Source organism: Excalfactoria chinensis, chromosome Z (genome assembly GCF_039878825.1).
Source record: "Excalfactoria chinensis isolate bCotChi1 chromosome Z, bCotChi1.hap2, whole genome shotgun sequence".
Classification (NCBI taxonomy): domain Eukaryota; kingdom Metazoa; phylum Chordata; class Aves; order Galliformes; family Phasianidae; genus Excalfactoria; species Excalfactoria chinensis.
In genome coordinates this window covers 21,524,505-21,537,676 of record NC_092857.1, presented here as the reverse complement: position 1 = coordinate 21,537,676, position 13,172 = coordinate 21,524,505, and the positions used below count along the sequence as shown (strand labels likewise).

Sequence of the window (13,172 nt, the reverse complement as noted above, 5' to 3'; positions counted from 1 at the left end):
AGCTAGAAAATGTAGCTAAAAGTTGTTTTAAAGAACCCTTCCCTATCTTGCTTACAGATAGCTTCACCTGAGGGTGCAATGTTTTGTTTTGTTTGTTTGGTTTTTTTTTAAAAACAGCATTTTAAATAATTTATGTCCTAATAAAAGAAGTATTGTCTTGGGACATAGGAAACCTTGAGAATGTTTTCTTCAAGGTTTCTTCAAATTTTCATAGAAAAATCCACAACTTAAGTCATGTTGAGAGCCAAATAAGAATATACGCATTTAACTGTAGTTGAGAATTAAAGTTACAATAAATCAGCTAAGCATGTAACTTCATTAGAGTCTTTGCTGGTAAGTAAGTAGGGTAAGGACTGAGTTGGTAGATTTGTTACAACTTCGCTGAGTGACTGTGATACCTACTTTTAACTATTTATCCCTTATATCATATATAAAATGGGGAGGTGGCAGCCAAAACTATTTTTAGATAAGATGTGCAATATTAGGGTGGAGTCTTTTTATGAGAATTGGATATAGAGTTTTCAAAAGCACTGAACTGTTGTACTGAGGAAAGTGCCTGATGCAGGCCGTGATTTGCTATACTGTAACACGGCTTTTCATTGGAAATTCTATTTGGGTTTGTCAATTATAACTGCAGGAAACATCCCTCAGTTGACGTTTTTCTTCATGCATTTAGGATTGGAGTCGTTTTTACCAATCAGACAGAAATGAGTTTTTAGTGTTCCTCAAATGATTGAAATACCTTGAAACAACTGCATAGTTACAGACTTAAGCTCTTAGGAGTCTTGCAAGTCACAAGCACAGCGTCTCAAGTTCATTATAAATACTGACGATGCTGTGCTTTTTTTTTTTTCCTGTTTTCTGATACCTGCATTGTTTCCTTTTTATATAAAACATAATTTATGTGTGCAACTTGAAATACATCATAAAATGACAAACAGAAAAACAAGTTATATCTCCCCTCTTAAGAGTGTCATTAATGTTAGCAGCTGTACACTGTGGATTTTGAAAGATAGATGTTCCAGATCTCTAAGCAGCTTCAGAGATGTCAGCCTACAACAGATGAGTGCTTAACAGTCTTTCCTTTCTCCTTCAAATGTGCAATCCATTATCTTCTTCCTTTTCCTCATGTCTGTTCCAGTTGTCTGAGCCATTAGTCATCTGGACAAGGTCCACTTGTAAATACAAAGGAGGTTTTAGAATGAAAAGAATTGGAGCTGGATATTCAACTGTTGACAGATATGTGCTAGTGTTTCTAACCGAACTGTACTGTTTATTGTATCACATTCTCTGACATAGAAATCTAACCTACCTGTATCTCTTAAAAGAGCCAAAGCCCAATCTTTATTTCTCCAGAGAATTAGCTTCAGATTGGTCATAAAGGAAGAATGTGTGATAAAGTATATGCTCTTCTCTCAAAATTATAAAGGAAAGTAATCTGTGCAGGCACATTGTAACTAGGTGCTTGTGCATATCTTAATCCAAACGAGCAGGAAAATAAACCCTGTGGCAGTTGGCTGTACTGCTTCCCTCACTGGAATCCGTTAGTACTTATAGATTAGGTAAAACTGGCCACAGAATGCAAGTGCTGAAAATGTAGATTCTCCTCCTGTTGCTGCACAATCCAGTACCTGTTCGCGACGTAAGTTTCCAAGTCAAGAAATACAAAGTAATGTGCACTTTCATTATGTTTTACTCGTTGCAGATATTTTGGTTTTCCTGACTTGTGATAGGAAAGCCATCTTCAGAAAGCTTTTCTACTTACCTATTACAAGGTTCTTTTGGTTCAGAAATTATAATTGTTTGTATAATCTAGTTTTGACCTGGTGATAGGGAAGATAAACTTGGAGGCTAATACAAAAATAGAGGTGCAGAATGATGAAATTGAAACTGCAGTCTCCTTTATACATGCTATACTATATATGCTGTTGGATTATTACATTAATTGCATGTGGCTAATTTTGGTTGTGTAAGAAACATAAATAGCTACTGAATAAATTCAGTAGAAATGGTACTGAAGGTATTTTGATTTTACTGCAGTGAGTTCCCCGATGGACGAAGTGCTGGCTTCTTTGAAGCGTGGGAGCTTTCACTTACGAAAAGTGGAGCAAAGAAGTCTCCCTCCTTTCCCTGATGAAGATGATAGCAATAACATCTTGGCACAGATCAGGAAAGGAGTGAAACTGAAGAAAGTGCAGAAAGATGTGCTGAGAGAATCCTTTACAATTCTGCCTGATACTGATCCTCTGACAAGGAGCATCCATGAAGCATTGCGACGAATTAAAGAAGCATCACCTGAATCAGAGGATGAAGAGGAGAGTTTGCCTTGCACAGACTGGGAAAATTAACCTGTAATTAAATCCATTTAAGAATACATATATATTTCTTCAACACTTTTTTTTAAAAACAGCAGCTGCTAAGCCTCAGGTCATGCATTATAGGATACGTAGTATGAATGTGACTAAACTGTGTGATGTCCAGTGTGATAAAATATGCACATAGGAATTTCGTATCACTGACTTTTTGAAGCGAATTAGGGTTTCTATTAAGGGAAAGTTTTTGAAGACAACATCTTAGTCTGTTATTGTTTGAATATTTCTGCTGAATACTGACAGGACAGATGCTATAAAAAGCTTGGTTTCATTTAGGAAATTTGAATTGAAGGGACTGTTTACAGCTTTAAAACTTTAAAAAAGCTCTTAAGTAGCAAAGCAAAAGCAGCACAATCACTCTTGGACATGTGCTATTATTATCTTCTAATTACTTCTGGCCTTGTAAAAAATGTAATGTTTACCACTTCAGACTGAATAGCTCCAAGTCAAGGATTGTAGATTTGACTGCTGAAATCTCATTGGCTACTCTCAGTGACTCTCAGTAATCTCAGTGACTCTCTTTGATAGCTTGATTTCTGTCTGTGAACACTCTGAATTTCTAGACTATCAGTAGTATATGTACAAGTATAATTTATACTTCTGCTCCTTACACAGATCCCATGAATTTACTTAAAATGAAGCTACAGTGCCTGAAAGTACTTATGCTAGGCTTCAGCAGATGAAGTTAGAACTAAACAGAGATTGGCATTAGATTCCAAAATTAAGGCTGCTTTAGCCTTAATTTTTGATTACAGCAGCGGCATACAGCACTGTTCTTCTGTGGTGGTTCTTTTCTGTTACTGGCTTGTAGTTGAGCTTAAGTCTGAATAAGAGGTCCCCCTACATGTATTTGTGAATATTTAAAATCTGGAGGGAAGAGACAATCTCTGAACAAAAATTACAGATCTGTTTAAAAATAAAAGGCTATTTCAAGAGTATGGAAGATTAGTGTTTACTATCCGTGCGACACAGCTAGAAGTAAGTAAGGGATAATCATTTTTTATGATTTCCATCAGGCAGTTCTATGCTGGTTAGTTTTTATCAGTTGTCACTCTTCAGATACAGTAAAATGCTACAGCTGTTGGTGTTGTAGCGCGTCACCAACAATGTGTTGGTGGTGTAGCACATCATCTGCTGAACTGTGCACTAATAAGCTATTTTCAAATAACTATACTTAAAAGTTTTAGAAAAGAAAGTACATTTTGCATTATTTTTTTTCCCCCTTGGAAAGTGTCAAGGGGAAGATCATCACTATGAGAGTGGTGAGGTGCTGGCACAGACTGCCCAGAGTGGTTGTGGATGCTCCATCCCTGGAGGTCTTCAAGGCCAGGTTGGATAGGGCCCTGGGCAGCCTGGTCTAGTATTAAATGTGGAGGTTGGTGGCCCTGCCTGTGGCAGCGGGGCTGGAGATTTGTGATCCTTGAGGTCCCTTCCAACTTGGGCCACTCTGTGAGTCTGTGAACAATCATAATAAACTCTTGCTGAAACTCAAAGCTCCGAAATTTTACATTATGAAAACTCCCACTATCACAGACCATCAGAAATCAAGTCATAGGTATAAGAAAAGGCTTGCCTTCAAATTGACTTGGTTTTCTCAGTGCAATTATTTTCTTCGTTTCCTATATCACTTAGCAAGAGTATTATTTAACACTAAAGAATATCTGTAGGTATATACATGTTTATATCCAGAAGTGACTTCAAATATTCTTAATCCAATTGGTGAGCTTCCTAAGCACTTTCCATTGGAACTGCATTCTCACAGAAGTCCTACAAGTACATTACTGTACTGTATAAATTAACATTTTTCTCGTTATCTTTTACAGCCCTTTAGGCATTTCAGAGCATTGGTTGAAAATCACTGCTATGCGGTACCTGTAGTGCACCAGCTCACATCATCTTTTAAAGCAGTACTGACCTGAAGTATCCTGTCAGTTTCCAGCTACGGCCATTTCCCATTTAAAAATGCTCATCTGACAAACACTGAACTCACAAACAGTGAAATCAGTTGGACCGAAAGCAGGGTGCAGTGCTTGAGTTCTGAGTGTGTTTCTTGGGAGTTTTTCACCCATCCAGAACCTGCTTTCTCTTAGTAGCATCTTAGTCTATTAAGAAAATAATCCTTTTCTCATGAGATGAGACTTAGACAGATTTGACTGAAGAATGGTTGTACAAACCGGCAACAGATCAGAAATGAAAAACTGGCCCATGCTATCAGTTTGTGAAATAATCTGCTAGAACAGAAAGTCTGAAACAAATTTGTGTTGAAATTCAGCAGAATAAATGATTTTCACATAGATGAATGCTTGAACATCTAGCCTGATTACAGAAGAGGAGTAGAGAATAAGAGCTTTCAAAATAGTACTTTGTTTTTACTATTATAAGTTATTACTGATATCAGTTTGCTACTATGCTTTATTAAGAAAGGACTGATATACTGATTTTTATCTGTAAGATCTGCATATCCAAAAACAGTTGCATAGGAATTTTAGGTTCAGCAGTTATATAAAAGAATTTTTGCAGCTGCTTTACAAATTTTGCTTAGTATGTATGCATCCTTATAGACTAATGTGATTATTTGCCTTAAGAATGGAAGCTAAATCTATGTTTATCAAATGCCAAAAAGTGTCTTAGAATATGCATAGTAGATGGGAAAATATTAATGCACACTGAAGTAATTTTCTTAATTATTGATGTTTGAAGACAGTCGTAATTTCTGCAGGAGACCTAGTCATACCTTGTATTATCTACTGTGCAAGTTAACTTCTGTCCAAAGTTATGTGATTGCCTTTTTTTAAAAGCAGTTCCTTCCGTACCTCAGTCTAAGCCATGTACAGTAATGCTGAGGCACTCCTTGTATCTGAGGTACAACTGAACAATCAGCATAAATGTGCAGTGGATTCTGTGTGGGTAAAAAAACAAAACAAGATTTTTGGTTATCAGAGGTATCCCAAGCTTTTATAGTACACAAAGATGGCAAGAGTACTTTCAGAGTACTGTGTAGTTGCAAAGCATGGGTTCCTGGGAGTGATGGACAGAGTTACTGGGTGAAAAAGTCATCTTCTGTTCTCTATAGCCTTTTAATCCAGGGCTTAGGTGAGTGTTCAATGGAAAAATACCATAGGGAAAAGGAGATCCGGTCATACTGTGTGTTAAGGTGTCATTAGCTTGGGAGCGGTATTGCCCTGGGAACAGAGAGAATCTGGGCTTCTTCTAGACACAGATCAGATTTGCATGTTGGACTTGCCTAATACGTTGATCAGGGAGGACTTGTAAAGCTCTTTAGCTTTTCAGATGTTCCTGTTTTGTTTTTTTTTCCCCAAACAGGTGATATACAGCCACTGAAGGGAGAAAGGAACCCCCAGTTGAAGACCACTTTTCCTCTTCATTTTGAAAATGCAGAGCCAGCAGTTTTGACCATCAGTTCCGCAGGCGGCTTTTCTTTCACAAAGATATAGTCTTTCTTTGGCAAACGATTCAGCATCTGGAAAAAATGGCTTGAAATGTAAATTTTTTCAGGTCATTTTTTTCATTATTTGTTCTAAAAATTTTGGTTTGAGTAGAAAGCTAAGTTGTTTTGACATGCATTTTATGTAATCAAGAATGCCTGACTCTTAAGCACTTTTCATATTTGTATTAGTAGTGTGTGGCCAGTTGTCAATGGTTTACGGGCTGGTTCTTCTCCTCTGGACAGGCACCCAGAATAGGAGCGGTAACACTTTTAACTCCAACTGCACTACATAATGTTATGTGGAATACCAGTAACCAGAAATCATAAAACCGTGATGCCAGTTAAGTGGAGAGAGCATTTTGAGCTGGGAGAGCATTTGCTGTTAAAGTAACTGTGATCTGGCTGAAACAACAAAACAGGTATTAGAAGCTAGCCCTTCCTGCACTGAATTGCAGGACTGCTTGAAACTGCTTGAAAGCCAGTTAAGTAGGTCCTCACAGGAAAGTAGCAGTGATATTACAGAAAGAGCAGGGTTCCTTGTTGCACCACGGTAGCTGAAATTCAGTAATGTGCAACTATCACTTTTTTTCTTCTTAGTTTGAAGAAATGTATGTCAGTATGAAAAACAGCAAGTGGCTACAGCATAATGAGTAGTAGGAGCTGAATTCAGAACATCTTTAGGATTGTGTTTCCAGCAAGATGCATTCATAGGAAGACATACTGGCAGCACCATTTTAGAAGGTCATTTGTAATCTTAAGCTTTTCTAACGTAGACATTTTCATGCTTTTTTAAAATAATTTTCAGCTGTGTTAAACCAAGTATACTTTATCATTTGTTGTAAGAAGCAATATTTTGTAATTTCATACTCGGAATTATTTTTCTCTTTGGCATAAAAGGCTTTGTTTGAATACTGTAAGCAGCCTTCTTTTAAAAAAAGATCAAAGCACTTAAGCATACTTGATATTTCAGTTTTGAAAATAGGCTTTTCTTGCTTTTGTTTTTCTTGTTATTCTCCTCAGTGGCTGCAGAAGTGTTTGTACTTCATAGCCAAAGGCCTGCTGGCTGGAAAAAAAAAAAAAAAAGGTTTCCTTTTGTTCATGACTTTTTTAGGAAACAAGGAAAGTTACAACTTCCTCTGCAGTGAAATGCTTAGAATTAATGCTAAGCTTGGTGTCTGATGGCTGCGGACAGCTGCACTGAGAATGTGTATCACTAGGGTGAGAGGTGTCAGGGGAGAGAGAGCCTTGGAACGTCCAGAAGCACCGTGTGATACTACAGTCAGCCTGCTAAAATGTTAGGAAAGCTGAATTCTCACCAGCATTTTACTTGTATTGGTGTGACATGCTCTGCGTTTGAGAAGTACGCGGTCTGTGTCCTTGTGTAGTTCGTTCCATTCACCATTCCCCTTGTGGGAAAAAAGCAACTACTATGGGGATAGTGTTTTGTTGGTTTTGTTGTTCGTTTGTTGTTTGTTTTGTTTTTTAGAGCAAAGTTATGCTTTGCTGCTGTCATACAACGGGACACGTGCTGTGTCAGTGTTCCTGGCAGGACGTTGCATGTCTTGCTGTTTAGTTCAGTAAGCAGGAACAGAAGCACTCTCTTTAGTAACAGGTTACATAAACGTGCGGGAGCCTCAGAGGTTGGACCTGTCAGCTGTTCTGCTGTGGCTGTCCTGAAATTAGAGCTTGATTGGACCCTTGCTATTGACAAGCATTTTCTTAACCTCGTTGCCTTATTTATGGTAAGTGGACATTCATTCTTTGAGCACCCATGAGTAGAGTTATTTCAGAGCTGTATTGATTTTTGCCATACGTATTAGTTGTCAGGTCTATATGCTTCTCTCCTGAGATCAGTTCTATGGCACACTTCATACTGACTTTTACAAGGACCTACAGCTACAAGGCATATTACTCTTAAACTGCTTTTCTGAACTCAGTTGATGATGTGGTTGTAAGCAAACACTGTGCTCATGCAGGAATAACAGTGATTTTGAAGTTTATCATAGTCATTGGACGTTCGTTGCCTGTACTGTAAGTGGTGTATTTTTGCTCTGCGTTTGTTTCACTTCCAGTCACACCACACTTTGAAACCAAGTTAAATAAATTTTTGGCCACAGCACAAAGCAGAATTTGTTGTAGAATGATAATTCAGGTTATACAGTTCATCTGAATCTTAGTGCTGTATAAGTAGTGGTGATTGAGCAACGATGCCAGTTTTTCCTATTTTCCAGCCTGCATATTCATTCCTTACAGTGTGCATATGGGACTCCAGCAAAATTTGAGGTCAAGAGAAAATATCATTCTGAAATATAGGCACAGTGGTCCCTTTGCACAGTGTTTGTGTCTACAGTTTACGGTTGTGTTGTGATAAATATAAGTAGCTCAATGCTTTACTGTACTGCAGCTTTCGGATTTATTTGCCGTGTGGTATGTCAGCTTTGCCTTGAATGTGTGCATGACTGAGAAAAATTACTGTCCTTAATCTGGTTTATATTTAGTTGAAATCTTAGATTCCTGTAATAGCTTAGTTTATAGAAACGGATTTCTCATAGGAGCAAGTATTTTATGTGCACACAAAGAATAGTTGTTGTGCAGAGCACAGCAGCTTATATCAGTTCAGAACTGCCATCTTCCACATGGAATGAAATGGTATATCCCGCACATACTGCGGGGAAAAAAACCAACCCCAAATCCTAGGTTTTAATATTAAACAAGTCACTAGATGTCACAATTTCACATCCCCACCGTGATACAGAAATTGTGCACGTGTGGTGTGCAGGCTAATGCATCGATCTTCCCATCCTTCTCTGCGACATGACAGTTTGCAGGGGGGTGGCGGGACCAGCAGATGGGGAGAGTGTGGTCACAAGAACCTTACGGGACTTCTGACAATCCTGCAGATCTGGCTCTTCCATAGCTGATAGAAGCACTAGTGAATGTGTTGGTCCTTGAGAAACCATAGGAAGCATCATCACCGGGAAATCATTTAGGCATATGCAAGGAAAGAGAACTTCCATGAAAAAGGCCTTTCTACGTATCACTGATATTTTTCCTTTCTGTCTGGGCTTTGCTGTGGCGGTTGCATCCATCTGTTGCTTGTTGTTGATCTTAAGCAGTCTGCCAGCTCTTGTGCTTTTTACATCTTTAGGAACTTGCTTTTGTGCTTCTGGTTAAAGCTGTTCTGTATGGTATGACTGATCCATCGTGCTAAGGAGGTGGAATGTGTGTTTATTGTGCAAATGCTATCTGAGGACTGAAACACCTGTGAATGAGAACAAGAAATGAAAAACAAAACTTGTAGGTAACCAAAGCATCAGACAGATAGGAAGGCGTTCATCAGAAACTGTATCTGCATCAACATGTATTTTCCATTCTCTCATTCACAGAGGTTCCAGATCCCTTAGAAATGATTGATACTCTTAGTGTGTTCACTTTCTTTTCGTGCCGTAGTTATTTTCCTTAAGCATCACTTTTAAGGTTTGCTAAAAACTCTGACAGTCTGCGTCCTACACCAGGCACCTGTAAAATAACTTAGTATTATTATATATTGTGTTTGTTTGGTTTTTTTTGTGGCTGCATTGGGGATAGAACTCAACTTACTTCACTATGTTATTTGTAAAGAATCATTTTGATATATAAGCACTATATTCTGTAATGTCTAATATTAAAGTAATGACAGATGTGTTGTTGAAATGCAACTTACTGAGAGGAGGAAGCAGAAACTGTCATTGGTCAATGTTCCCCTCGCTTGTTTGTTGCACTGAATTTCAAGAGTGTAATTTGTAAATCGATTTTGTTCACGTGTGTAATCAGATTTTATTTTCATTGTAATGCTTATGTAATTAACTTACCTGTGTATATTTCTGGTAATGATTCCATAAGCATGGACAATATATTGTTATGTTTAGCACTACAGAATTAACGTTAAGAACAAGCAAAGCTTATTGCTAAGGAGCAAACGGAGCACCTTACTGGGAGAGCGCGCTGTGATTTCAGTGCCGCGGGGCTGACAGACAGGAGGTCATTCCAAACTTGACTGCAAATTGCTCTTCAGTGTAGTAAGCACATTGACACACCGCTACCAGTGCTCTAAGAAGCACAGCAGTGGCTGTTTTTAACCTATAAATATACTGTAATTTAAAATTTTCCTATAAAACGAGTTTATATTTAATTGCTGCCTAATACATGTACTTAAAATTAGGATTTTTAGCAGGGCTGAGGGTGGGTGGGCATGCCGGTGTATTTCTGGGAGGGGCTGTTGTATATAAGTTTCTTTGCACTTCCCGTTCAGTTTAACTGTTAACCCAAACCCAGCTCTGACTGCGACATTTGCGTACGTTATTGTGATGGAGGGCACACCTTCTGTGGCCCCGAGCTTCAGCATTTGACAAGGAAAGGTCTTTCCATTCAAATGTGAATACTCTGATGTACCTCTAACATGGAAATGACCAGGCAATGAATTTTACTCTGCTGAACTCAAGATGACTGTAGAGTATTATTTAAAGCCAGTATCTGAAGCTGTTAACCAGCATTTGGAAAGAGTCAGAGGGACGATTGCCTTTTGGTGAGTGCAGCCCTAACTCTGCAGCGTTGTCACTGCAGAGTCTGTTACCTGTTCCGTACTGTTCTGCCTTAGGTGGCTTTGACTTTCAGATCCTTTCAGGAGCACTTTTGATTTCTGAATTGCGGAACAGGTGTTGGGGATCAGGGACACTCACTCAACATCTCCCAGCGTGTTACTGTGCTTGCTGTATGTGTTGGATTTAGTCTTACGTATTTACAGATACATCATCGCGACATCCAAGGAATTCGGATGGCTGCAGATTGTCTCGCATGAATGACATCAGTAAAGGTTAATGATGTTAACTTCTTTTGTTTGGTTTTTGTTTTGTTTTTTTTTTAAACCTGTTGAATAAACGAGAAATAATCAAAACCAGTTTGCCATTCACTAGCTTTGTGCAATATTACCGGTAGACTCGAACACTAGTGCTTGGCAGTAAGGAAGTCCTTTAACACCGTTGTATGCAAAGAAGACGTGTTAAATGCGTACTTTATTGTAAATGACTCTGCAGATTTGCTATACCTAAAAATGCTCAAGGCTATAAAGTATTAGGCAACAAGTATCTCCTGAAATAAAAAAGGTAAACTGAGCAATACCTAAGAACTAAAACAACTGTAACTGTCTGCCTTTTGCTCTCTTTTTCTTTAGTGCAGTTTCCCTGCCATGCCAGTTTCTTTTTTTCTTTTTGCTGTGTATTTCATGTTTTTCTTATCATAAAGATTAAACCTGTACACAAAGTTCTGAACTCACCTTCTTGTACATGCGATGTAACATCATACTCACAGTTTTGGTGCTTACAAATGATTCCTTTTTTCTTTATTAAAGGATATTTATTTGACCACTGTTTCATTTGAGTACATGGCGATGTCGAGAAAATGAAAAATAAAAGTAGTGCGGTTCGGTTCCTACAAAAAAAAAGAAATGATCGTCCTTTGGTAAGTTTCTGATGTTGCTCTTTCAGTTCCTCGAAGCTGCCCAACCGCCAGTACTGGCAGACAGTGATGGCTGAGCTGCACCGCCGCAGGGAATAATTCCACCGGTGCAATGCCTTTGTAAACTGCTGCATAAATAAATCAGGTGCGTGGGAGAACCCTGCTCTTCAGTAGTGCAGGCTAATTGAGCTTAAGTGCAAACACAAAACTAGTTACCGTCGCCTAATGAAAAGACAAAAACTCTTTATGAAATGAGCAGATGTTTAAACTCGGGAACGCAGATTGCTCAGATCCCTTGTGGTTCTCCTGCCCCTCGGAGCACAGCAGCCATCGCCTGGGGGCAGAGCAGCCTCCAGCTGTGCTACCTGTTAAAAGGTGAGGGGGGTGGCGGTGGTGATGAGAGACAGCAGGGCTGGAAACATCTGGCTTCACTCCTTGCTCTTTTGGGTGCCGGCAAGATGTGGTTTGAATGGCCTCACATCACAGCAGGGCAGGTTCAGGCTGGTTATTTGGAAGGATTTCTTCTCAGAAAGTGGTGTGGTGTGGAAGTAGTACTTAGGGGTGTGGGTTAGTGGGCAGTAGGTGTGGTAGGTGGGTGGCTGGGTGAGATGATCGCAGTGGTCTGTTCCAACCTGCGTCCTGCTCTGCAGCAGAGCGCAGAGATGCTTGGGGGTGGTTGTTTCCATCAGTGCCTGCTTTGGTATCGGAGGGAGCAGGTAAGAGCCTGCTTTTCAGTCACTCATATTCCTGTGGGCTGGAAGTTGGTCTAGTGTGTGCATCAGATCTGCAAATCAGTGAGTGGTTCTGGATGCGCTTCCACAGCAGCAGTACCCAGTGAGGCCCAAATGACTGCACAGCACACAGGGCAGATGGGAGATGGGCAGAACTGCCTCTTTTTTTTCTTTTTTCATCTTATGTGTCAGACAGAAACGTATGTTGTAAATAAACAGCACTGGGCCCTGTTCCACCTCACGCTTAACAAACAGCCCCTGTCACACAGGGGTCATGGATGTCTGAGGCTTATTCCTACTCCAGCAGTCAGCGCTCAGCAGAGGGGCTGTGGGGAGGGAGAGACTTAAAAACATGGAGCAAGTTTGCCAGAGCTCTGTTGTTTGGGTGTTGTTTTTTTGCCAAGCTTTTCTCAGCAGTCCTTGCTGCTGCCTCCTGCTTTGCAGGTTTTTCCTTCCTGCTGCAGGAGGGAGGCGACAGTGAGCAGACCACGTACAGCACAGAGAGCCCATCTGGGGCTAATGCTGTGATCGTTTGTGATGCATTTTTATCTGTCAAGATAGAGCAGCGTAATTAACCTAACTGTAAGTGTTCTCTGTAAAACTCGAATCCCGCAGGCCATGCAACTTGCAGGCATTGCTCTAGGGAATAGCAGGTGATGCTCCAGGGGCATCACCCACAATGGTATCTGCACAGCTGGGTTCAGCTGTGGCTGCAGGCACCGTGTTTTCCACTGGCAGAATTGTGGACCCACCACCTTGTTGCTGCTGTGCCATCCCCTTCTCCCCATTGCTCTAAGACTCAGGTCTGTCTCTTGAGTTTGTGTAAACCTTGACCCCCCCACCTCAGCTCAATAGAAGGCAGTCCAACTCCCTCAGCACTGAGCCTTGGTAGCTGGACAAAGGCAGGCGGACCTGCTGCCTGTCTTCATTACAGGTGCTCTCTTCCTTCATCAGTCAAAACTCTGGCACCAATCAGAATAATTGCACTCCAGCCCCTGTATCCAACACCTTCTCCCTTCCTCCCCACTGTAACTGATTGCTGTCTGCGTTGTGTGCTGGGGGTGTGCGCTGAGATAACTGCCTGCGCTTGCTTCCCACTCACCACGTGGACTTGCTTTCTCTGCACAT

General features: G+C 40.2%; 1 protein-coding gene across 1 annotated transcript in view; it reads left to right on the top strand.

Annotated features, from left to right (window-relative positions):
• The window catches only part of JMY (junction mediating and regulatory protein, p53 cofactor), a 55,806-nt gene extending 48,919 nt beyond the window's left edge, over window positions 1-6,887 (top strand). Inside the window, exons 10-11 of the mRNA XM_072359434.1 lie at window positions 2,041-2,351; window positions 5,697-6,887. Of these exons, the coding sequence (XP_072215535.1) occupies window positions 2,041-2,348 (308 nt within the window). The 3' untranslated portion in view covers window positions 2,349-2,351; window positions 5,697-6,887. The remainder of the gene's footprint in view (window positions 1-2,040; window positions 2,352-5,696) is intronic.
• The last annotated feature ends 6,285 nt before the right edge of the window (window positions 6,888-13,172 follow it).